This window comes from Neofelis nebulosa, chromosome 7, assembly GCF_028018385.1.
Source record: "Neofelis nebulosa isolate mNeoNeb1 chromosome 7, mNeoNeb1.pri, whole genome shotgun sequence".
Taxonomy (NCBI): Eukaryota; Metazoa; Chordata; class Mammalia; order Carnivora; family Felidae; genus Neofelis; species Neofelis nebulosa.
In genome coordinates this window covers 38,438,587-38,461,855 of record NC_080788.1, presented here as the reverse complement: position 1 = coordinate 38,461,855, position 23,269 = coordinate 38,438,587, and the positions used below count along the sequence as shown (strand labels likewise).

General features: G+C 41.1%; 1 protein-coding gene and 1 long non-coding RNA gene across 21 annotated transcripts in view; one reads left to right on the top strand and one right to left on the bottom strand.

The window, feature by feature from the left end:
* MAP2K5 (mitogen-activated protein kinase kinase 5) overlaps positions 1-23,269 on the top strand; it is a 270,655-nt gene that overhangs the window by 8,318 nt on the left and 239,068 nt on the right. For all 14 annotated transcript variants that reach the window (XM_058740633.1, XM_058740638.1, XM_058740627.1 and 11 more), the window contains exon 3: positions 12,923-12,990. In XM_058740633.1, coding sequence (XP_058596616.1) covers positions 12,923-12,990 — 68 coding nt within the window. The remainder of the gene's footprint in view (positions 1-12,922; positions 12,991-23,269) is intronic.
* Positions 1-23,269, bottom strand: part of LOC131518079 (uncharacterized) — a 48,456-nt gene that overhangs the window by 24,243 nt on the left and 944 nt on the right. For all 7 annotated transcript variants that reach the window (XR_009264888.1, XR_009264892.1, XR_009264887.1 and 4 more), the window contains exons 2-3: positions 21,644-21,736; positions 12,903-13,068 (exon numbers count right to left, since the gene is read on the bottom strand). This is a non-coding gene — a long non-coding RNA (uncharacterized LOC131518079). The remainder of the gene's footprint in view (positions 1-12,902; positions 13,069-21,643; positions 21,737-23,269) is intronic.

Here is a 23,269-nt window from a genome sequence, read left to right as displayed (position 1 = left end):
AGGAGGTTTTCTTTTAGGAGGCTTTTCAACAGAAATACCTGCACATGTGTTGAATGCCCTTCAAACAGAATATTCATTGTGGAATTAAAAAAAAATTTGTAATGTTTATTTATTATTTTTGAGAGAGAGAGAGAGACAGCACGAGCAGGGGAGGGGCAGAGAAAGAGAGAGAGAGAGGGAAACGCAGAGTCCAAAGCAGGCTCCAGGCTCTGAGCTGTCAGCGCAGAGCCCGACGTGGGGCTCAAACTCTGAACTTTGAGGTCATGACCTGAACCAAAGTCAGATGCTTAACCAACTGAGCCACCCAGGCATCCCATGGAATTATTTTTAATAGCAAAAAATTAGAGGAAAGCTAAATTCCTAGAATAATGGGTTAATAAAGTATCCATTATCTGAAGCAGCAGCCAATTGAGCAGCAGCTAAAAAGAATGATTTTATGCATCGACATGGAAGGATTTCCATGATACATTGTTGAATAAGTAAATAATATGTATAGTGTGATCCCATTTTATAAAATAGCTAATCCCTGTACCTCCCAGCTTCGTGTATATCTTTGAGAGACAAGGATCTGCAGAATGCCCACCATAGTGTTTCCAGTGGTGTCCCCTTTGGGAAGTGGACTTGAGGGTTAGAGTGGGGAACGGTTGGCTAGATGAGCACACTTTTTACTTTTCTATATTTCTCTATTGTTTGAATATTTTTCAACATTCATTACGTGTATTTAAAAGTCACTTGCGTAAAACTCTTAAAATAATTAGTACTTTATTAACCACACTGGACTGGATGTCCTATTGAAAAATGGTACACGTATCTGAAATACTAGTGTTGCAAGCTCTTCAGAGCTTTTGTGGTAAGTCCTTGGTGGTACCCTGGATTTCATGGACAGGCTGATAGTTAACATCTGTTACTGTTGCCAGATGCTGTGCTAACAACATTCCATGGTTATCTCATTTAATTTAACCTTCACAAATCTCCATGAAGTACTTGGAAGGACTGTTACTAGCTCCATTTTAGTTGAGGAAAGGATATCTGCTCTGAGCAGCTTGATCAAAGTCTCATAGCTAGTGAGTGGTAAAGTGGACTTTCTCGTGTAGACTCCAGAACATGTATATATTCTCAACCACTGTTGACACATGTTTTGGGAGTTGTCAAAATTCTTGAAATTACTTATTCTGATTGTTTAAGTGTAACAGAAAATAAGTTTATTTTGTACTTCCTATCTTTTTTTTTTTTTTTTTTTTTTTGAGAGGGCATGCGGGGGAGGGGCAGAGGGAGAGGGAGACAGAGAGAGTATCTGTAGTAGGCTCCGTGATGTGGGGCTTGATCTCATAACCATGAGATCATGAACTGAGCCAAAATCAAGAGTCGGTTGCTTAACTGACTGAGCCACCCAGGAGCCCCTGTCCTTCCTACTTCTTGCTTTCTGGGTCCCATAGAGTGTCTTGACCCCACTGGCTTCCAGAGTGAGGGTTCATAGTAATAACATCGATCATTTTAGCTGTCATTTGTTGATGGCTTGCTCTCTTTCTAGCAATGGACTAGATGATTTACCTAAATTGTTGCTAACCCTGACAAAAACTCTGTGAGGTAGGAAAACTATACCTTTGGGAACCTGAGGCCCAGCGACATGAAATGGTTGCCAAGGGTCATCAGCTAGGAAGTGGAGCCCGGGTGGATCAGTCGATTCAGCATCCGACTTCGGCTCAGGTCACGATCTCGCAGTTTGTGAGTTTGAGCCCCACGTCGAGCTCTGTGCTGACAGCTTGGAGCCTGGAGCCTGCTTCTATTCTGTGTGTGTGTTTCTCTCTCTGCCCCTCCCTTGATCATGCTGTGTCTGTCTATCTCTCTCTCTCTCAAAAATAAATAATAAACATTTAAGAAAAATGAATAAATGTTAATTTTTTTTAGAAAAAAAAGAGATGGTATTGTCTTTAGCAATGTGAATTAAGCAACAAAGGAAAGGACACTGTCACATTTACTTGTTTCACACAAATATAGAGGAAAAGAGTTGATAAGTGGAAAAGAGGGGAAAGGTCAGGGAATCTTAGATTCTTCAGTCTGAGAAGTGCCATCCATTGGGTAAGACCTCTGATCCCACCAGATGGAGCTAATCTCCCTCCACACCTTTGCTAGAGCAGGTAACCCATGGGGCCTGCCTTCTGATGAGTTTTGTGCATGTTTCCCTTCTCACTAGATTTTGAAGGACTTGATGACAGGTACTGCGTTTTATTTCACTCTTATTCTCAGTACTTAGCTTAGACCCTTGCTGAATAAAATGAAATGTTGTGTGCCCATATTCAGATGAGAATCTTACAATTACTGGGACCTAAAGCCAAGTAAGTAATTTGCTATTTGCATTATTTGTGTTATTACCCAGGCACGGGATATAAACTGGTTGGTGGTGGACCAGTCAGACTCCACACTTGACTGGGCCTTCTGTCCTGAGGGGGCAGAAGGTCTACAATGACGATATTCTTTCTGGTTTGTGTTCCTGGGAGTAGTGTTTCTGAGGGGAGTTAGGCTGGATAAGGGGAGGGAGGCCCATTTGTGCTGATCACCTCTTGGACTGATGGCCCTAAGTCTTTTTCATTTTACCCCTTTTAGGTCCTTTTCCCCTTATAACTAGCGCACAAAGCAAAATACTTTCCAATATATAGTGCTTGATTTCTTTTTTTTTTAACATTTATTTATTTTTGAGAGACAGAGAGAGACAGAACATGAGCAGGGGAGGGGCAGAGAGAGAAGGAGACACAGAATCCAAAGCAGGCTCCAGGCTCCAGGCTCCGAGCTGTCAGCACAGAGCCTGACACAGGACTCGAGCTCACAAACTGCGAGATCATGACCTGAGCCGAAGTCGGATGCTTAACTGATTAGCCACCCAGGTGCCCCTTGATTTCTTTTTTTTTTTTAATTTTTTTTTAATGTTTTTATTTATTTTTGAGACAGAGAGAGGCAGAACATGAGCAGGGGAGGGGCAGAGAGAGAGGGAGACACAGAACATGAAGCAGGCTCCAGGCTCCGCGCTGTCAGCACAGAGCCCGACGCGGGGCTCGAACTCACGGACTGTGAGATCATGACCTGAGCCGAAGCCGGACGCTTAACCGACTGAGCCACCCAGGTGCCCCCCTTGATTTCTTTTTTAATTAAGAAGGTATAGATGATCTTAAAAAAAGAATTCAAGCAGCATACAAATGAAACGAAAACTAAAAGTCCCCATTTCCCTAGTTTACTATTTAACAGTGTGTTCTGTATCTTTACAGAAGTTTTCTCTGTACATAATGCATACTATACTGTGACTAGTTCCCCCACCCCCACTTACCTTGTATATACGCGTGCACATATATATATATATATATGCACATATATATATGTATATATATATGTTTTTATGCATGGTATATATAACCTCTTCCAACATCACTGTGCACAAATCGACTTCATTCCTTTGGATGACTACAGTATACTTCATTTTATGGCCATGGCTTAATTTATTTAACCTATTGACGGACCAATCTTAAGTTGTTAGTGGTTTTTTAGTATTGGAAAAAATGCTGCAGTCAACAGCATTGTCTTATATCTTTCCACATGGTGGAAATATATTTGTAGGATAAATTCCCAGGAGTTGGAACTACTGAGACAAAGAGTACCCCTGTTTTACATTTTAATAGCTATTACCATGTTGCTCTCTAAAGGGTAGAACCAATTTACACTCCCACCAACAATGTTTGAGAATGCCCATTTCTCTCTACCCTCACCAACTCTGAGTAATTTTTTATTAGCAAACTTCCTAGTCAGTGTCAATTTGAAAGGTGGAAGAGATTATTATGCTATTGTTTTATTTTTGTGTCTTCAATTATAAATGAGCTTGAGTGTCTTCATTTGTATTTTGATCATTTTGTTTAATTTCTGTGAACTGTTTGTCACCTTTGCCCATTTTCCTTTTAGGTTGTACGTTTCTAATTGACATAAGGATTTTCCAATATTAAGAAAATTGGGGCTTTGTCTCATCTGTTTAGTTATTTTTGTTTAGTTTACTGCTTTCCTTTCAGCTTGCTTTGGTCTTTTTTTTCCCTCTGCTTTTTTTTTTTTCCCATAGAGAGGGTTGAAATTTTTACATGGTCAGATTTATTATATTGTCCTTTGTGACTTCTGGATTTATGCCATTCTTAGAAAGGTCTTCCACATTCCAGGTATTGAAAAAACATTCATCCGTATTCTTTTGTTCTACTTTAACAGGGTTAAGCACACACACGCATTAGGTATATGCATACATACATATGTTCGTATGTGTATTAGCATTTTTTTTTGTAAAAGAGTGTGTACTTTTATTACAAATATCAGAAGATTTGAAAATTTTGTACCATCTCCAGTCTATTTTGGTGAGAGGAGGAATCAGGTGGGGAATCCAACTTTATTTTTCAAGCACATAGACAGTTGACCCCCATACAAGTTACTGAATAATTTGTCTTTTCCCAGATGTGAGAACACTTCTGAGATAAAGCTGAATTCCATTACCATAAAAAATCTTGGCTGTTCGCATGTGCGGGCCCTACATATGCTGTAGGAGCCTGACATTCATACAGGCCCGGAGACCCCTGCTGATTTTCACAGTTTCATTAACAGATTAATGAGTACACCAGCACACGAGGTGATAAAAATCAGCTGTGCCCACTGATGAGTTTCCTGTGCATATCTGTTTCGTGTTCCTCCCCCTGGCTCTTCCCTAGACAAGTGGCTGCTTCAGAGTGACTGGTGAATTCTTACTGGTGACTTGAAAGAATCGTTTTAAGTCTGTGTAGACAAATGCTGTATTCTCCCTGTGAATACCATGTGGCCAGCTTTTCCGTGGCACCCTGACTTCACACATTTGGTCTGTAGCCTTCATAAGTATCTTCGCGCTTGTCAAACTGTGCCTCTGAGTTTTGGTTCGTGAAATATGGTTGTAGGATAAAGCTTTATTTTACTTATGTCTTTCTCTGACCGTGATCATGTTATGCTCACTTCTCGTTTCAGTTGTTTCATGAATTTCTGGAAGATTATTTTGGGTGGAAATTTTAAAGCCGGTTCATCATTTTAAATTTGGCATAATATGACCACTTAAAGGAAAATTGCAATGATATAAGTTGTGATAGACAACTGTAGCTGATCACTGGAGAAACACCTGTAGGAGATACCCTTCATGTCCAAATAGCAAAGACTGCCTCATTAAGAATGATTGGATGAGAAAAGTCTAAATTATAAAATGTTTGGAAATAATAAATTATTTAGAAAAAATGAAGTTTCATTTTTTTTTTATTTTTCAAAATTTTATTTTTTGAGAGGAGAGAGACAGAGTGTGAGCAGGGAAGGGCAGAGCTAGAGGGGGACACGGAATTTGAAGCAGGCTCCAGGCTCTGAGCTGTCAGCACAGAGCCCGACACGGGGCTCGAACTCACGAACTGTGAGATCATGACCTGAGCTGAAGTTGGACGCTTAACTGACTGAGCCACCCAGGCACCCATGAAATTTCATTTTCTTAAACTGTAGTATGTGTAGGAGATAAATTGTTGCTTATAGGCAGAACCAGGTAGGTTAATGAAAAATTGTAATTCACAATTATACAGTCTAAAGATTATTTAACAGGTGAGAGTTTATTTTACATCCTAGAATTTGAGACTATTTGAAGAAAGCTTTTATGTATTGAAATTTTGGTTTGCAACGTCATCCATGTGCAAAGCCCAGATCCTTTTTAGTCTTATGAGAGTAATTGCTTATTTGTAATCTTGCTATGTTGCATGAAAATTAAGAAGTTTAATTCCTTTACCCAACTGCCAGGCTAGTTATTCCTGGAGGGCGGCAGACAATGCTGCTCATTCTTGAGTCTCTAGAACCCCGTCCTAGTACCCAGCACATGGTAGACACTCATACGTGTTTCTGGAATGCACGGATGGTTGAAGGAATGAAGTAATAAGGACAAACCTTTTGTATCTCATCCGTCACAAAATCATGTTAGCTCTGGCTTTAAAATACATCCAGCGCATGATGACTGCCCAGAATCTCAGCCTGGTTCGGGCCACCATCTTCCCTCACCTACGATGACAGGACTGGGATGATGGTATCCTACCTGGTCTTCCTGTATCTGCTTTTGCCTCCACACAGCCTCTTCTGCACATAGCAGCCAAAGTGATCCTTTAGAAGTGGGATCACAGTACTCAGCACCGTCCAGTGATTTCCATCTTACTCAGGAGTAAAAGCCAAGTCCTTAAAATCCCCTACAAGGCCCTGCATTTTCTCATCTGCCCCCAACCCTGCAACAGCATTGATTCCCTGAACTCATCTGTTTCTCTAGCGCCCGCCTGCTGTGCTAGCCACTCTGCCTTTGTTTCAGTCTCCTGAATATGCCAGGTATTCTTCTACCTCAAGGCCTTTGCATTAGTTGTTCCCTCTGCCTGGAACACCCTTTCCCCAGATATCTGTGCAACCCACGCCCTCATCCCGTTCAGTCTATCTCAATAAGAGTGTGAGCTACTAGAGGGCAAGGCTTTTTTCTGTTTCCACTGTTACCATTCCCAGTGCCCAGAACATTGCCTGCTACATAGGGACACTTACATATTTGTTGGAGAGAGGAAGGGTGCAAAGGAGTGAAGAAGGAATCAGGAGGGTGGTGGCATGGAGCTGAAGTAAAACTCATGGCTGTGAGCAGTGCCTGGGTGGGTCAGTGGGTTAAGTGTCTGGCTCTTGATTTCAGCTCAGGTCATGATCTCAGGGTTGTGAGATCGAGCTCCACACCCAGTGCAGAGCCTACATAAGATTGTTTCCCTCCGGGTGCCTGAAGGACTCAGTTGGTTAAGCATCTGACTTCAGCTCAGGTCATGATCTTGTGGTTTGTGGGTTCGAGGCCCACATCAGATTCTGTGCTGACAGCTCAGAGCCTGGAGCCTGCTTCAGATTCTGTGTCTCCCTCCCTCTCTGACCCTCTCCCACTTGCACTTCCTCTCTCTCTCTCTCTCTCTCAGAAATAAATAAACATTAAAAAAAAATTTAAAAAGATGGTCTCTCTCTTTCTCATGTGTGTGTGTGTCTCAAAAAAAAAAAAAAAAAAATCATGGCTGTAAAGATATGGCCATAAAAGCCAGACTGCTAGTCCTGTCCAGATCTTAGATGCTACACCCGAGAAGGTCTCTAAACTTGACAACCTTTCTGATAATTTCTCATCGATACGCGTTTCTAACTTCTACAGTTATGTTTGCATGTCTTTCCTCTTGCCTTGGAAAAATGCCTTTGCTGTAGTTCTGATTGACTGTCACCTGGCACCGAAGGAATGTGACAAATGACATCTTATATATTGCCTTAACTTTCTGTGCTTTTTGTAGAAGCTAGATTGTTTCTCTCAAAAGCCCGCTCGAGCCCCGTCCCTGCAGTGGGTGCTGTTTCGCTGACAGCTCCCTGGCGTCTGCTAGTTGACTGCTGTTTACCTTGATAGGCACTGTGCTTGCCATCCTGACCGCCCCTTACCTGCGGCTGCCTCTCCTCCATTGGGCCTTTATGTTCCTCCTCTTGGTTTCTCTTTCGGATTGCATGTTGCTTCAAATAAAATTGCTAACAACATATGGCCTGTTATGATTCTCTTTTCCCAAACTCTGCCATTTTGTGTATTTGTGACACACTGCAGATTTTGTGAAGATTGCTTCATAATATTTGTTTTCCATCTGCTGCACTCTATTTGGTATCTTGCTAGGATTTTTTCCTCCATTTTAAGTGACATTAACAAAATCCAGCCAATACATAGACTTTCTGGTTCTACTTTTGCTTCCCTAATGTGCTGGAAAATCATATTACTATGCTCCAGGCAAGTAGAGAAGTCTGGAATTCTCATTGTGAACCAGTGTATCAGATCTATCGCATGCAACGCCCCCCCCCCCCCCCCCCCCCCGCCTTGGTCATATCTAGTAATGCTTTTTTGGTCAGATGGTAAAGAACCTCTGTGGATAAGACAAAAAGTTCAGATTATTTTTTCTACTTCTCATCACTGAGTACTACTACTTCCTCGTGTTCTTCAACAACGTTATTTATAACCTTGAAACTCTTTGTGCCACGTGAGTAAATTGTTATGATTCACACTTCTGCTTAGTGTTCTTTCTATAGCTAATCCAGTTTGATAGGCAAATAGCCAGAGTGTTTGCTGGAATGGCTATGTGTGTCCAACTTTTAACAGGGAAGTGTCTTAAGTTATTGTTATACCACATTGCTTGGTATGCCTTTCTACTTTCTTACCCTCCAGTGACTTCTAATACCTGTCAATTTGCTGTCTTTTATTTACATTTTTTTTCCAACTCTATTGAGATATGATTGATGTATAGCATTGTGTAAGTTTAAGGTGTACACCCTGCTGATCTGATGCAGTTACATATTACAAACTGATTACCAGCAATAGGTGTAGCAATAGCTAACACCTCTAGCCTGTCATATAATGACCGTTTCTTTTTTGTGGTGAAAACATTTAAGATTGACTCTCAGCAACATGCACGTATATGATACAGTGTCATTAGCTGTAATCCCCATGCTCTACATTAGATCCCCAGACCTTGTTATACTCATAACTGTAAGTTTATACTCTGGCAGAAGCTCCCCATTTGCCCCCAACCCCAGCCCTTGGTAATCAGTAATCACACACTCTGTGTTTTTAGGTTTGGCTTTTCAAATTTTCACATATAAGTGGTATATAGTATTTGTCTTTTTCTGACTTAGCATACTGCCCTCCTTGGGATTCATCCAAGTTGTTGCAAACGGCCTTTTCGTGGATGAATAATATTCCAATGTATATATACACCATATCTTTATCTGTTCGTCTGTGGGTGGACATTTAAGTAGTTTCCATATCTTCACTATTGTGAATAATGCTGCAGTGAACATGGAGGTTCATATATCTTTTTTTTTTTTTTTTTTTTTTTTTTAAATTTTTTTTTTCAACATTTTTTATTTATTTTTGGGACAGAGAGAGACAGAGCATGAACGGGGGAGGGGCAGAGAGAGAGGGAGACACAGAATCGGAAACAGGCTCCAGGCTCCGAGCCATCAGCCCAGAGCCTGACGCGGGGCTCGAACTCATGGACCGCGAGATCGTGACCTGGCTGAAGTCGGACGCTTAACCGACTGCGCCACCCAGGCGCCCCTCATATATCTTTTTGAGAGAGTGATTTAGTTTCCTTTGGATAGATGTTCAGAAGTAGAATTGCTAGATCACATGGTAATTCTGTTTTTAACTTTTTGAGGAAACTCCATACTGTTGTCTGTGATGGCTGCACCAGTTTATATTCCCACCGACGGAGCACAAGGGTTCCCTTTTTCTTTTTTCTTTAAAAAAATTTTTTTTTATGTTTATTTATTTTTGAGAGTGAGAGTGACAGCATGAGTGGGGAAGAGGCAGAGAGAGAGTGAGACACAGAATCCGAAGCAGGCTCCAGGCTCTGAGCTGTCAGCATAGAGCCTGACGCGGGGCTCAAACCCACAAACCACGAGATCATGACCTGAGCTGAAGTCGGCCACTCAACCAACTGAGCCATCCCGGCGCTCCAAAGGTTCCCTTTTTCTCCACATCCTTGTTGTCTCTTGTCTTTTTTTTTTTTTTTTTTTAAGTAGGCTCCACACCCAGCATGGAGCCTGACGTGGGGCTTGAACTCACTACCCTGAGATCAAAACCTCAGGTGATGGTCTTGCAGTTTGTGGGTTTGAGCCCCACATCGGACTCTGTGCTGTCAGTGTGGAGCCTGTTTGGGATTCTTTCTCTCTCTCTCTCTCTCCCCACCCTCCCCCCCCCCCCAAAAAAAAAAAAAGACCTACGCTGAGATCAAGAGTTGGACACTTAACCGACTGAGCCACTCGGGTGCTCCTTGTTGTCTCTTGTCTTTTTTGATGCAGCCATTGTGACAGATGTCAGGTGATAGCACATTGTGGCTCTGATGTGTACTTCCCTGATGATGAGTGATAGAACATCTTTTCATGTGTCTGTTGGCCATTTGTGTGTCTTTGGAATTTACTGTCTTTACAGAGAAGTGTATTCTCACTTTAACCGTCAGGGCAAATGGTATGACTGCCGTCATGGGGGTAGGTAGCTTGGGTTTTGCCTTTTGGACAGAATCCTCAGTCTTCTCATAGGTGTAAGGACTTTCCAACTCAGTCTCCTCTCTGACAAGAACAGGGTCTTCGTGAAAACTGATCACAAATAGTACAGAGTCTGCCAGTTCCCCAAAGAGCAGTTTATAAAGAAAACCGATACTTCGTAAAACAGAGGTTCTTATTAATCCATAAGAACCATTAATTACCATGTCATCTAAGTCTCATTTTATCCCCAGGCTTATCGCTTCTCGGCCTTTTGGCTAAGATCAAGTGAAGTCTCATTTTATCCCCAGGCTTTATTAGAATGCTTCTTTCAACGTAGCCAAAATCTTTTCCTTGGAGTCAGACCCCTTGTGGGACATCTCCAACACTTAGCACTAGGCTGGCTATTCTGGCCTTTTGGCCTCTGCTTTCTGTCCACTTAAAGCCAGGTGTCCTTATAGTATTTCATGGAACTGCTAGCCAAGAAATTATTCTGGTAGCTGACTTCCCTCACAGATTTGTTTTTTTTCCCCCTGAAATAATCCCTTAGAGATTTCATGGAACTCCAAAATCTTCTGTTTTAAGTAGCCTCAAGGGTTCAAGTTCTGGCTTTGAGAACATAGAGAACTCTTTTATTGTTGGGTTGTTCCTGATTGAGAGAGACTGTGATTTAAATGATTTTTCTGGAATCTGTGCCCTTGCTTCACAAATTATAAAAAGGGTTTTCACCTGTTTTATTAAACGCCAAACACTTCCTCATCCTGTGTGAACAATACCTTATAGAGGTCTTGCATATATTGAAATTTGAATGTAAACAGTTCCTTTGTAACCACTTCTCTGTAGCTAGCTGTGGTGTAGACGTGAGAGTTACAAAAAGTGACTTTGTTCAGGCTGGAAATTTTTACCAAGTTCAGGACTTTATCAAGAACAAATCATTGTAGCCCACATCTAAACAGAGAATTTGACTTGGTTTTAAAACAGAAATGTAAAGTGTTTTCATGTGTGGTAGTATATAACATTGTGTCCCTTTATACTGTATCTGTTTTTCCCCCCTTTGTTTCCTCTATTTGTAAGAAGAATTTTTTACTTAACCTTGAAAATACTAGTTTCTAGAATTTATGTAGACACTCCTCCTGTTTCCAAAACTAGAATGGCATTTCTTTCCCAGTTTGGCTTTTAGTGTCTGCAAAAGGAAGGAAGGAAGGAAAGGAGGGAGGGAAAGAGGCAGAGTGGAAGGAGGGGGAAAAGAAAGGAGGAGTTAGGTTCCTCTATGGTCCCTTGCACCTGTAACATTGCTAGGCCTGTGCCTTCTTTGTTACTGGAAGTGACCGCCGTGTGTCTTTCATACTAAGACAGGCAGCCTTTAACAAAGTACAGTAGTGACTCTGGACAGCTCCTATTTAGGTAGATATTTAAACAGTGTGACTTGATGATACTGGTTTACGTTGAATTGGGGAACTCTTTGGGAATGAACTACAATCCGGGATCCAGGAACAAACGCTTTGGAGAGAAACCCCAGTGAGAGCAGTTGGCTTGGTCACCGAGCAGGGCTGGCTGAACTGCTGGTTTCTGTCACGCTGTCAGACAGATTGCTATTGGCTGCTGAGGAGAAAGAGGAAGTCGCATTTTGCTCTGAAACAGGCTAATTAGGAGAGAATACAAGCTCCCTCCTAGGGTTTCCATGACCTGGCCACTGAGCAGGGGAGTATCTTCAGAACTGCAGCTGGATGGGAGGGAGGGCCCACTGAGGTGTGGTGGGCGAAGTTCCACATGCTGGACTGAACCGCCCTGTGTTTTTAGTAAGAGTCCCCAGAGCATGTCACGTAAGCTTATTCTCTTCGTGACCTGAGATTTGTCAGTTTCTGCAGGCCTGGGATCAGGTTCTCTGCATCTGATCAAATCAGCAATTAGATACTCAAGAGTGACCAAAAAAAAATTAACAACACTGATTGTTTAACAAGCACCTCGGAGCTGAAGCCTCCAAATTGAGAGAGAGCCTGCCCTTCTCAGTTGTCCCCAGGGAGGCTGTGCACATCTTCCAGCAATGTCACTATTGCTCAAGATGTGTGGGATGGAGGTATGGCATGGGAGGCACAAATCATGGTGCAATGTGTGTAGCAGTATTCAGTACCTGTGAGCCATTTTCATCGTGCTGCTGTGACAGTGATTGCTTGCCTGGGAGAGAGGAGGACTGGACAAGTAAGGGATAGGGTGATGTGTGGGAAAAGAAAAGTACTGAGAGTAGAAAAGACCTATAGCCTCCCTTCAGTTTTTTTTTTTTTTTAAACGTTTATTTATTTTTGAGACAGAGTGAGACAGAGCATGAATGGGGGAGGGGCAGAGAGAGAGGGAGACACAGAATCCGAAGCAGGCTCCAGGCTCTGAGCCATCAGCCCAGAGCCCGACGCGGGGCTCGAACTCACGGACCGCGAGATCGTGACCTGAGCTGAAGTCGGACGCTCAACCGACTGAGCTACCCAGGCGCCCCCTCCCTTCGGTTTTTAAAGTTCTCCACACCAACCCCGTTTAGTCATACTCCATTGACACTTTACCCTGGATACATGTCATGATTGACATAAGCAGAATTTTTCTGATTTTCAGCTGTCCCTGAAAGTTTTAGTTCTTTATTGGGGCCCTGTTCATATTCTGTACACACAACACACACACACACACACACACACCCCAACTGAAAAACAAACCAATAACCTCAACATCCTCAAAAATACAGTGTTGAAGCTTTGGCTGTCACGTTGTGAAAAGCAGTTGTATTATGTTCCCGGCCAACATGGTTTTTGTACATTTAAAAACTGCAGGTCTTATCTTACCCTATGTTTCCTTTCAACAGATGAGGACGAGGATGGTGATCGAATTACAGTGAGAAGTGATGAAGAAATGGAGGCAATGCTGTCATATGTAAGTATACTACAGATGAGGACTGTTTTTCAAAACGTTAATGTAGTTGAGGATGCTGCTTCTTGGCATGGGGAAGATCTGAAAGTAAATCACAGTAACCATAACATTTCTATGTATGACATACAGGGTTCTCAAGGATTTCCTTAGGTGAAAGTTAAGGATGTTCTTTTCAAAAGACACTTACTGATCATATCATGAACATTAAGAATAATGCATCTTAATGACTTTTGCATTAGGTATGGTGCAGACTAAATGGACTATCAATTTCCTGTATTTTTTATGCAGTACTTAAAGTAACGGCTCATTAAAAATGAACCCCTGGGCTCTAAAAAATTTTTCAAAATCTACTTTCAACTGGAGATCTTTCACCCTTCCAAACAGACTATGGTTATAATGTAGCTGCAGGCTTGGTATGGATACACGGTTTAAAAATGTATTCTCAGTTATTTTATGCACTAAAATAACTCTTCCTCCCTCCCTCTTTCTTCCACCCCAGAATGAATAGGGTTACTTACTGACTCAAAGTGATTTGAATATATACTGAATGACTTTTATGTTTCAAATTTCAGTGAACATTTGCATTAGTGTTTGTCTCAGGACTGAAGTAGATAAACAAGAGAAAAGGGTATATTTCTAAAACTTTAATACTCAGCTTGACAAACCCAGCTATGATGAAAGGGCATTGCTTTTCTGAGCCCTGATTTATGCTGTCTTCTTATTTTGTTTTATTTCCTCTTACTCATTTTTTTCTATTTTATCTGAATTTGTAATCTGTTTACAAAACCTTCTCTAGTGGCCTGGTGGAAAGAGCACTGGACCCGAAGTCAGGAGACCACTGCTCTTCTCTGGCTTGCTGGCCTTAGGCAAATCACTTAACCTTTCTGTGCTATAGTTGCCTCATCTGTCAATTGTGGATAATAATACTTGTCCTTTCTACTGCACAGGGTCATTGTAATGATCAAATGGGATAATAGATGTGAAAGCCCTTTGGAAAGTTAAAAGTTTCTATACAAATGCAAAGTAGTATTCTGGTGGAAATGATGGAGTCAGGGCCCTTGCTGGTCAGTGAGACTCTAATCTTAGCCAGCAGTGAGGCTGTAGGTTTTTGATGGACCTCAACTTCAACCAGGATATTGTTTCATTGTGATGAAAACTGTAAAATATCTGTATGGGTTTCCGCCAATAGTTTTAATTTAGGGTAGGAGGAAAGAGAACAAGAAGGATGGCATGATTAACAGAGCGTTGCATTCAGACCAGCACAGAGTAGGAAAAGTCAATTTCCCATTGACTTCCCATTAACTTACTTGAGAGTCTTTGTGCACGGAGAATTTAGAGCAGGGCTCATCAGTACCTTGAAGGGCAGAGTAGGGTTGTCTGCTGAAATGTCTAGCACTGGTATTGATAGATCGGCTAACTCTCCTGAGAATGTGACATGCTTATATTTAGAAAACACACACGTACAGATGGGTTCTAGTTTTTTCACATACATCCATTGCAGAGAGTACACTGCTGACATCAGTGTACTTTTATTATGTCTCTGACATAACCACACGCAAAGGTGTGCTTTCAAAAGCGTTCTTTTGGGAAGATCTGACAAATTGTGCTTTGTGAGAAATGTTACTGCATGTGACCACAGTGATGATAATCGTTTCTGTTTCTAAGTGCCTACTATATATATACTAGATGCCTAACGTATTTTATTTTCTTTGGTTTTAATAATGACTCTGTGAGGTAGATACTGCAATCCCTACGTTTTAGCTGAGGAAGCCATGGTTAAGAAGTATGCCCAAGGTCTTAGAGCTAGCGTGAATGTGAATGTGGAATTTAAGTCCAGCCTCTCCTCATGCGAAAGCTCATGCTATGGAAGGTGTTTCATGCTGTTTCTGTCCCATCCACCTCCTTGCACATTAGTGTGGGAATCTTTCTGTCATCCTCGTTACTAAATTCTGAATGATTTGTGTGTAGGGCGTACCTTAGTTGAGCTATCTGTAGTAGATATTCCTTTTGATTTATGCTTATTTTTTCAAATGCAGTATTTATTTTTGTGTTGTAGGAAAATATTAGAGTTATGTAACTGTCCTTAAACTTAAAAGTTTCTGAGATTTCTTTAGAGCCACTTTTTAGTCTGAAAGAAATCATCCAGCTCGACCTCCAAATCTGTGGATTTCGTGAATGAATCAATTTTTATTTTCGCATTGGAGGGCAGACACTGGCATTGTAACCTTTTATTTTGCCAAATAAACACATTAACAAAATAAACTAATAAAAATTGCCTACTGTTAACCATCATTTTACTAACAAATAGAGTCATTTAAAGGTTAGAAATGGTGGGCAATGCATAATCTCAAAAGTAAAGGTGACCATTAAAGTGAGTCAATTTAGGGGCACCTGGCTGGCTCAGTTGGGGGAGTGTGCTTGTGGGTTCAAGCCCTACGTTGGGTGTAGAGATTACTTAAAAATAAAATAAGATACAATAAAATAAAATAAAATAAAATAAAATAAAATAAAATAAAATAAAATAAATAATAAAGTGAGTAAATTTAGTTTTAGGTAAAACACATTACATTTTTTTTTCTTCTTATTTTTTTAAATTGAAGTATAGTCAGCATACAATGTTCTATTAGTTTCAGGTGTACAACATAGTGAACTGATATTCTTCTGTATTGTTTTTCTTAATTTTTTAATGCTTATTTATATTTCATGGATAGAACATGAACAGGGAAGGGTTAGAGAGAGGGGGAGCCACAGAATCTGAAGCAGGCTCCAGGCTCTGAGCTCTCAGCACAGAGCCCGACACGGGGCTCAAACTTTGTAGCCATGAGATCCAGACCTGAGACGCTTAACTGACTGAGCCACCCAGGCGCCTCAATATTCTTCTTTTTTTAAATAAATCCTTATTCAGTTTTGAGAGAGACAGAGAGTGGGGGAGGGGCAAAGGAAGAGGGGGACAGAGGACCCAAAGTGGGATCCGCACTGACAGCAGCATGCCCCTCGCGGGCCTCGAACTCATGAACTGTGTGATGATGACCTGAGCTGAAGTCGGATGCTCAACTGACTGAGCCACTCAGGTGCCCCAATAGTCTTTACTTTTAGTGGATGGTGAAGACGTTTTTATGAATCGGCAGTGGCCCGTGCATTGTGGTCTGGCTGATCAGGTCCAGGTTTTCTCATTAATTCACTTAAATATTTATAGCCGGGAATCTGAAGTCCTCAAAGAATTTCAACTTATGTTCTTGTCTTCTGATTCTAAATGTTTGAGCAAAATCTTTTTAAATGAAAATGAAAATATCCCTGAGAGAGATAATAAACTTTAAGTCATTTAAAGCCTAAATGGATTTCCTTTTCCTCTTATCTATTGAGATGGCCCTACCATCCTGTTCGCTTTATGTGTTCTGTTTATGTAGAGTTGGGCTCTGAATAAACCTTTAAAAAATAGAGAGTAGGGGAGCCTCTTCCTCAAAAAGCACACAAAACATTGGTTGGCTGCCATTTTGATCTGTCTTGGTTCTTATGATTGAAATTCCTTTGGGTTCCAGTTTGTCCTAAGGAGAACCGTTTGGGCCTAATGTCACAATAGATTTTGGTTGAGGGGCGCCTGGATGGCTCAGTCGGTTGGGCGTTGGGCTTCGGCTCAGGTCGTGATCTCACAGTGTAGGTTTAAGCCTCGCATCCGGCTCTGCATAGAGAGTGGAGCCTGCTTCGTGTTCTGTGTCTCCCTCTCTCTCTCTGCCCCTCCCCTGCTCATGCTCTGGCTCTCTCTCTCTCTCTCTCAAAGCTATATAAACATTTAAAAAATTAAAAAAAAAAAAAAGATTTTGGTTGATAGTCCTCAGTCGCTGATCTGTTAGGAAAAACTTGCATGGTCTCTACTCTTTCGGTTCATTTTGACCCTGAAAAAATTTTTGAATCCAGGATCTGGGTGGTGGCATAGGGGAGATACTGAGAGATGAGCACATATTTTCTGTAAAGTGCACCTTAGTTTTTCTTGTCAAATTTAATAAATTTTCAGTCCCCTTAGTATTTCTTTAAAATCCATAGAGGGAAAACAAAAGTAGAGACACGTTTACCAGAAATCCCTTAATCATTCTTTTTCACTGATTACAAAGGGTAAATGAATAAACAGCTTGGATCTCTGAATAGAATTAAAAAGAAAATTTGCAATGTCTGGGTTGGAACTTACAAAATTACTTTCTTCTTCCTTGAATGCAGGCATTTTCTGGCTTTGGGCCAACGGAAGCATAAGTTTTTATCAGTAATTTAAATAGATTTTCGTATTAGACCTGAAAATGTTGCCTTTTTAATTGAAAACTTATCAATTATTTAAATTGCTAGCAGCCTTAGGCTGTTAATTTTATGTGTGCCATAATAATGGCATACAGTGGTTTTTGATACATGTGACACAGAGTATCGCATCGTGGTAAGGATTTGTCATGACAATAAGTTGTCGTGTGCTGTTAAATAATAACCAACATATTAAACCCAAGTCTGTTGTCACACATTAGTACCGTTTTATGTAAGTTATTTAGAAGTTGTATTCTTTTCTTCATTAGATATATTTTTAAGAGATAATGAGAAGAAAACAAAGCTATAATAAATTGTCTTTTAAGAAAATGTAAAGTAATTTGGTCTCCAAGGAGATATTTAATGTATTGAGAGAATCCAGCAGCCAAGTGTTATTACAGCACCATTGTGATCGCTCTCTGCGTTTTGTTATGAGTTTGTGTTAATCAACAATCTGTTTTTATAGCGTAGTTTCTTGTAAGTTATGTTGTTAGAATATTCCACTTCTGGGATCATGGCTTTTCCTCTGACACTATTGTATCTTTTTAATTCCTCCATAAAGTATTTTTTTAATTAGAATCTGAAATGCTTTATTAGGAAAAAAAGTACACCCAACCTACATATTCTGAAAACTAAATACCTGATCATTGCCAATTATTTAAAGGACCTTGTTAAATATTCCCTTACTATGGTTTACTGTTGTTGTTGTTGTTGTTGTTGTTGATGTTCTTGTTTCCCCCTCTCATTTTCTGGGAAGATTAAAGACGGAATGTTGCTTCTCTCCTTCCGTCTTTTTGTATTCGTTGTCTGGCAGAGCTGGCTTCATTTCCTTTCAGCATCAAACAGCAGTGCTGGGCCTTGTTTATTGATTCATGTGAAGCTTTATCTATCACTGAGACCTGGTTAGAGGAGGGGGTTATTTTAAAGTTAACCTCTGCTTTTGGGTGACCTTTCATTAAGAAACCCAGCAGTACATCTTGCGTTTGTAAATGGATTCATACTTGTTTCTGCTAAATCCTGTGTCTGGTACAGGATTTATTACACCCGGTTCTCTCGATACCGAGAGGCTTGTATGAGTGGAGCACAGTATTAACAAGAGTAATTTTCTTCATTTTGCCCATTCTGTCTCTTTATACCATTTTTCCACGTTGCCAGAAGAGTATGGGACAAGTTTAACTGTAATGCCTCCTATTATGCAGAGACCTTGTGTTTTACTGGAGTGTTAAGTATTCCCTTTGGTATACTTGACCATAGTGTACCTTTTTAGATGTTGGGTACCATGAGGGAAAATACTCCTTGACCTCTGTAGCACCTTGTAAACTGGGATATGATTAGCTTTATCCAAGTATATATAATTTGGAGATTGCCTCTATGGAAGGGAGGGAGCCTTAGAAGTCTTGTCCAACTGTTTCATTTTGTAGATAAGGAAAATGAGGCCCACAGAGGTCAGATTCAGTTGGAGGTCAAGTTGCCAGTGAATGGGAAGACTCTCAGTGTCTTTACTCCTGGTGGTTTGAAATGATGTTTTTGTTTTGGCATCTATTGAGGTCCTGCTGAGGAAGCTTTGCAAATACTTCTTTTTTCCTGATATCAAAAAAGAATGCTGTTTACTGGAATGTTAGTGTGCCTGAGTTTGAATAGGAATGTAGAAAATACTTTGTGGGTTTTTGAAATTTTAAAGATTTCATCCGTATCTATAGGCTGAGTTTTACCACAAAATTTGTTGCCCACTTAGGAGTTGAACATTTAACAGCATCAGGGCCTTTGCTGTTGGGAAGTTTTCTTCAAAGACCAAGAGGTTGGAAGCTCATTTTCCACCTGGTGCATTTCAATATGCTCCATGTTAAGTAGGCTCTGCTTTGAACTTACTTTGTACCAGCAAAATCAGCTCAGTCTTCGGTGAGTGGCTGGCTCCCTACAAGTGTGGCTCACCCACACAACGGTCGTGCAGCGTGTTCTCCTGGGAGGGTGGGGAAGTGGTACAAACAGTGAGCAAGCTGAACCAAAGGAAATAATTACATAGTTTTGGAAATTACTCTTTTTTTCTTAACTTAAAAAATGACATTCTCTAAGCTGTATAATATCTTGTTTTCTCATCCTAGTCAAAGAATAAAACTTTTGTTCAGAGGCAGATTATTTTAACTCCCTTCTCTGTGTTGCTTGGGACATGTGGATGCCTGTGAAATAGTGACAAACATGCGGTAGCTGCTTAGTTAGCTCCGTTAGCCCCTGTTGTGAAATATCTTGGGGCATCTTTGCTTGTGAGGAACAGAAGCATACTGGAGTTTTCATCAGAACAAGGGGCTTATGTGGCTCTGGAAGCAAAGGAAATCTCCAGCCAGCACAAGCAGGCCTCAGCGGGGGTGCCACCAGGGCACTCTGGGGTGCTTTGGACCACCAGTGTTTTGTCATTAGCATGGCTTTAGTTCATCTCCGTGGAGGGCTCAGCGTAGGCTATGGGCTGTCTGGTTCCTCTGGGGTCCCGTGTCCAGGCAGTTGGCGCGAGGCAGTAGAGCCGTGCGGTACCTCAGTTAGCCCCTTGGGGGGGCTCTGGCTTGGAGCTTGTCTTCAAAGGAGATGTGGGCTGCAGGGGAATGATGGACCTCTAGCAGTCGGACTGCTTTGGGGCATACCCAGTTGACTAGGCCCTTGTTGGCAGCTCTTAAGGAACCTCTGTTCTCTTAGGGCCATTCTTACGGGAAACAAGAGGGATATTTTCTACATATATCTGAAACATCAATGTAAATATGCTACAACACAGTAGGGTTAGAGAGATTCAATAAATTATCAATCTAGGCAATATGTCCAAAAAGGTATAAATTTAAGTAATAGAAAATTTCAAAACAAGTTGCTTCTTTCTATGTTTCTCTGTTACTGTTACTTATTATATGTTCTTTACTCATTCCCACCTGCCTTTTTATTTATTCTTTTTTTTTTTTTTTGAAAGAGACAGAGCGAGTGCACACACGAGTGCACAAGTGGGGGAAGTGTAGAAGGAGAGGGAGGACCCCCCGATGCGGGGCTCAATCTCATGACTGTGAGATCATGACCTGAGCTGAAATCAAGAGTCAGGTGCTTGCTTAACAGACTTAGACAGGTGCCCCTGTCGATTCATTTTTTAATAGAAGTTGAGGGGCACCTGGGTGGCTCAGTAGGTTAAGTGTCCAACTCTTAGTTTTGGCTCAGGTCATGATCTCGTGGTTCGTGAGGTTGGGCCCCATGCCGGGCTCTGTGCTGACAGTGCGGAGCCTGGTTGGGATTCTCTCTCTCCCCTCTCTCTCTCTGCCCTTCCTCACCTCGTGTGCTGTCTGTCTGTCTCTCTCTTTTAAAATAAACGAACTTTAAAAAAGTAATAGAAGTTGAGCAGTAGGCTGGATCTTTATCAAGCATTCTTGGAAATGGATGGCTAAATAAAGTGTGAGAGAATGTCACATTTGGCCTGCTCCCTGCATGGCCTGATGATCCTGTTTTAAATTTTTTTTTTTTTTATGTTTATTCATTTTTGAAAGACAGAGAGATAGAGCAAGAGCAGGAGTGGGGCGGAGAGAAAGGGGGACACAGAATCTGAAGCAGTCTCCAGGCTCTGAGCTGTCAGCACAGAGCCCGACACAGGGCTTGAACTCACAAACCATGAGATCATGACCTGAGCTGAAGTCGGATGCTCAACCGACCGAGCCACCCAGGCGCCCCTGATGATCCTGTTTTAAGTGGCAGATTCCCTTATCTGTGGGGGATAAGATCCAGGATCCCCTCCCCCCCACCCCGTGCAGGCCTGTGACTGTGGATAGTACCAAGCCCTATATATACCATGTCTTTTCTATGCATACATATCTGTGGTAAAGTTTCATTTAAAATTAGGCATAGAGGTGATTCACAACAATAACTAATAATAAAATAGAGCAGTTAACAACAATATACTACAGTGAAAGTTATGTGAATGTGGTCTCTCTCTCTCAAAATACCTGATTGTACTATACTCACACTTCTTGTGATGCCAAGAGTTGATAAAATGCCTACATGATGGGATGAAGTGAGGTGAATGACGTAGGCGTTGTGACCTAGTGTTAGGTTACTATTGACCTTCTGACAGTATGTCAGAAAGAGGATCATTTGTTTCCGGACTGCCTTTGACCACAGGTAACTGAAACCATGGAAAGTGAAACCACAGATAAGGGGGGACTACGGTATTTAAACTTCTTCTTTAGAAGTGCAGCAGAATTGCTGCAGCCTAGAAATCAGATGAAAGGTTAGTGTAGACACTGCCCCATGCTGACCATGTGGATGACTCTGAAAGCTCCATCCAGGAGGTTCCTACAAGTTTTGGACCCATTGCTGAATACAAATTTAAACTCCTTCTGCCAACACACATTACCTTAAACTTAGCCAAGTTGAAGTTCATCTGCCATCGGCTATCCAAACCTCTGTTAAGACCATCTGGGGCTCCCTAATGTCCTTTACGGTTTTACTATTCAAAACAAACAGTGTTATCATTAAGTGTGGCCAACTTACTATCTTTTTCACTTCCAAATCATTAATAAATGCATCCATCCAATAACATTAGCCTATAAATAGGCCCCAGAGTTGTTCCCTGTTGACCTTTTCACTGTAAGACTTTTCATTGTGATTTTCTTTCTCATCATCTAATCTGTCCGTGACCATGTGGGGACCCTTGGTCTAGAGTCCAAGGAAGAGCGTGTGTACGTTGTAGTACCTCAAGGCAAGGGCAGTGAGCTATTGAGAAGTGGGGGGATCTGAAGCCAGATCCGTAAATGCAGTTATTAATTTGGTATTCAACCAATAGATTAGTTTTATATGTTATTTTTGACTGCTGGAGCAGTTGTGTGCTTCCTAAGAGGTCAGCGTCCATAGAAGGAAAGCCTCTCAATGTAAAGTATAAGAAATAACCAAAAGAAAGTGTAACTGAGGACGCACTAAGTAGTGTTCTAATTGAATTTGTATCCATTTAACAGAGTTCAGGTTGTTGGGCTCTTCACTGGGAAAACTAATAAATTAACTATAGACTGCAAATAGTTGGTTAGTTTATTGATTATTGCTGTAATTACTGACTGAGCTACCTATAATGGGGTATGCTTGCAGTATTGACTGAACAGGAATGTGAAAATTTTATCATTAGTAGGAAAAAACCAGCATACTTATTCCTCATAGGTTGAAACACTGTACTGTTAGAAGGTATGTTAAGGAGAGGTTTAGGAAACTGTTCTGTTACGTGTATAGAAAAATAATGTATAAACCTGATTTGATGCGATTTGATATCTAAGACTTGCCACCGAGTGAGTTAGGAGGTATGAGCAATGAAATGGGCTGCCACGTCTCTATCAGCTCCTGTCTGCCTCCTTCCCGTAAACATTTGTGGAGCACTCTTATGTGTAAGGCACAGTGCTGGGCACTGTACAGCGTCACTTCTTAGGTTTTTAGGGACACAGGCCTATTTGAAAATGTGAGGAAAGTTGTTTATTCTCTTCCCAGAAAATTGACACAATGCAGTGTTTCACATATAATTTCAGGAATTTGAAGGCTCTCCTAAGGCCCATATAGACTCCAGTTTAATACCTCTGCAAGATACAAGAGGTATTACAAGACACTAAAATACACAAGACAGGGCCCCTGCCCGTGATTAACTTCCAGAAGAAAAATAGACACGATTCCTTATAATACCCTTTTAAATATTTTATTATTTATAGTACTGTAGTAATGGAGGGAAAGGGAGGGGCACTGACTCAGCCTTGATAAGCAGTTAGTTAAATCTACCTCTGTACTTGGTCTAACAGTTATCTTGTTTAGGGGTTTCTATGTTACCCTATTGTTATGAATGCTTCTCTTCTATGTACTGTTGCCTGGAAGTGGGAGATTCATAGCCCTGTGCCCTATTTCAAGATTATTTTCAGGTACTTTATAGAAGGTTTCCCATATACTGCTTCCTTTGATTTGATCTTCTTAATACCTTTACGAGGTGAGCAAGGCAGGTATTGTCCCTATT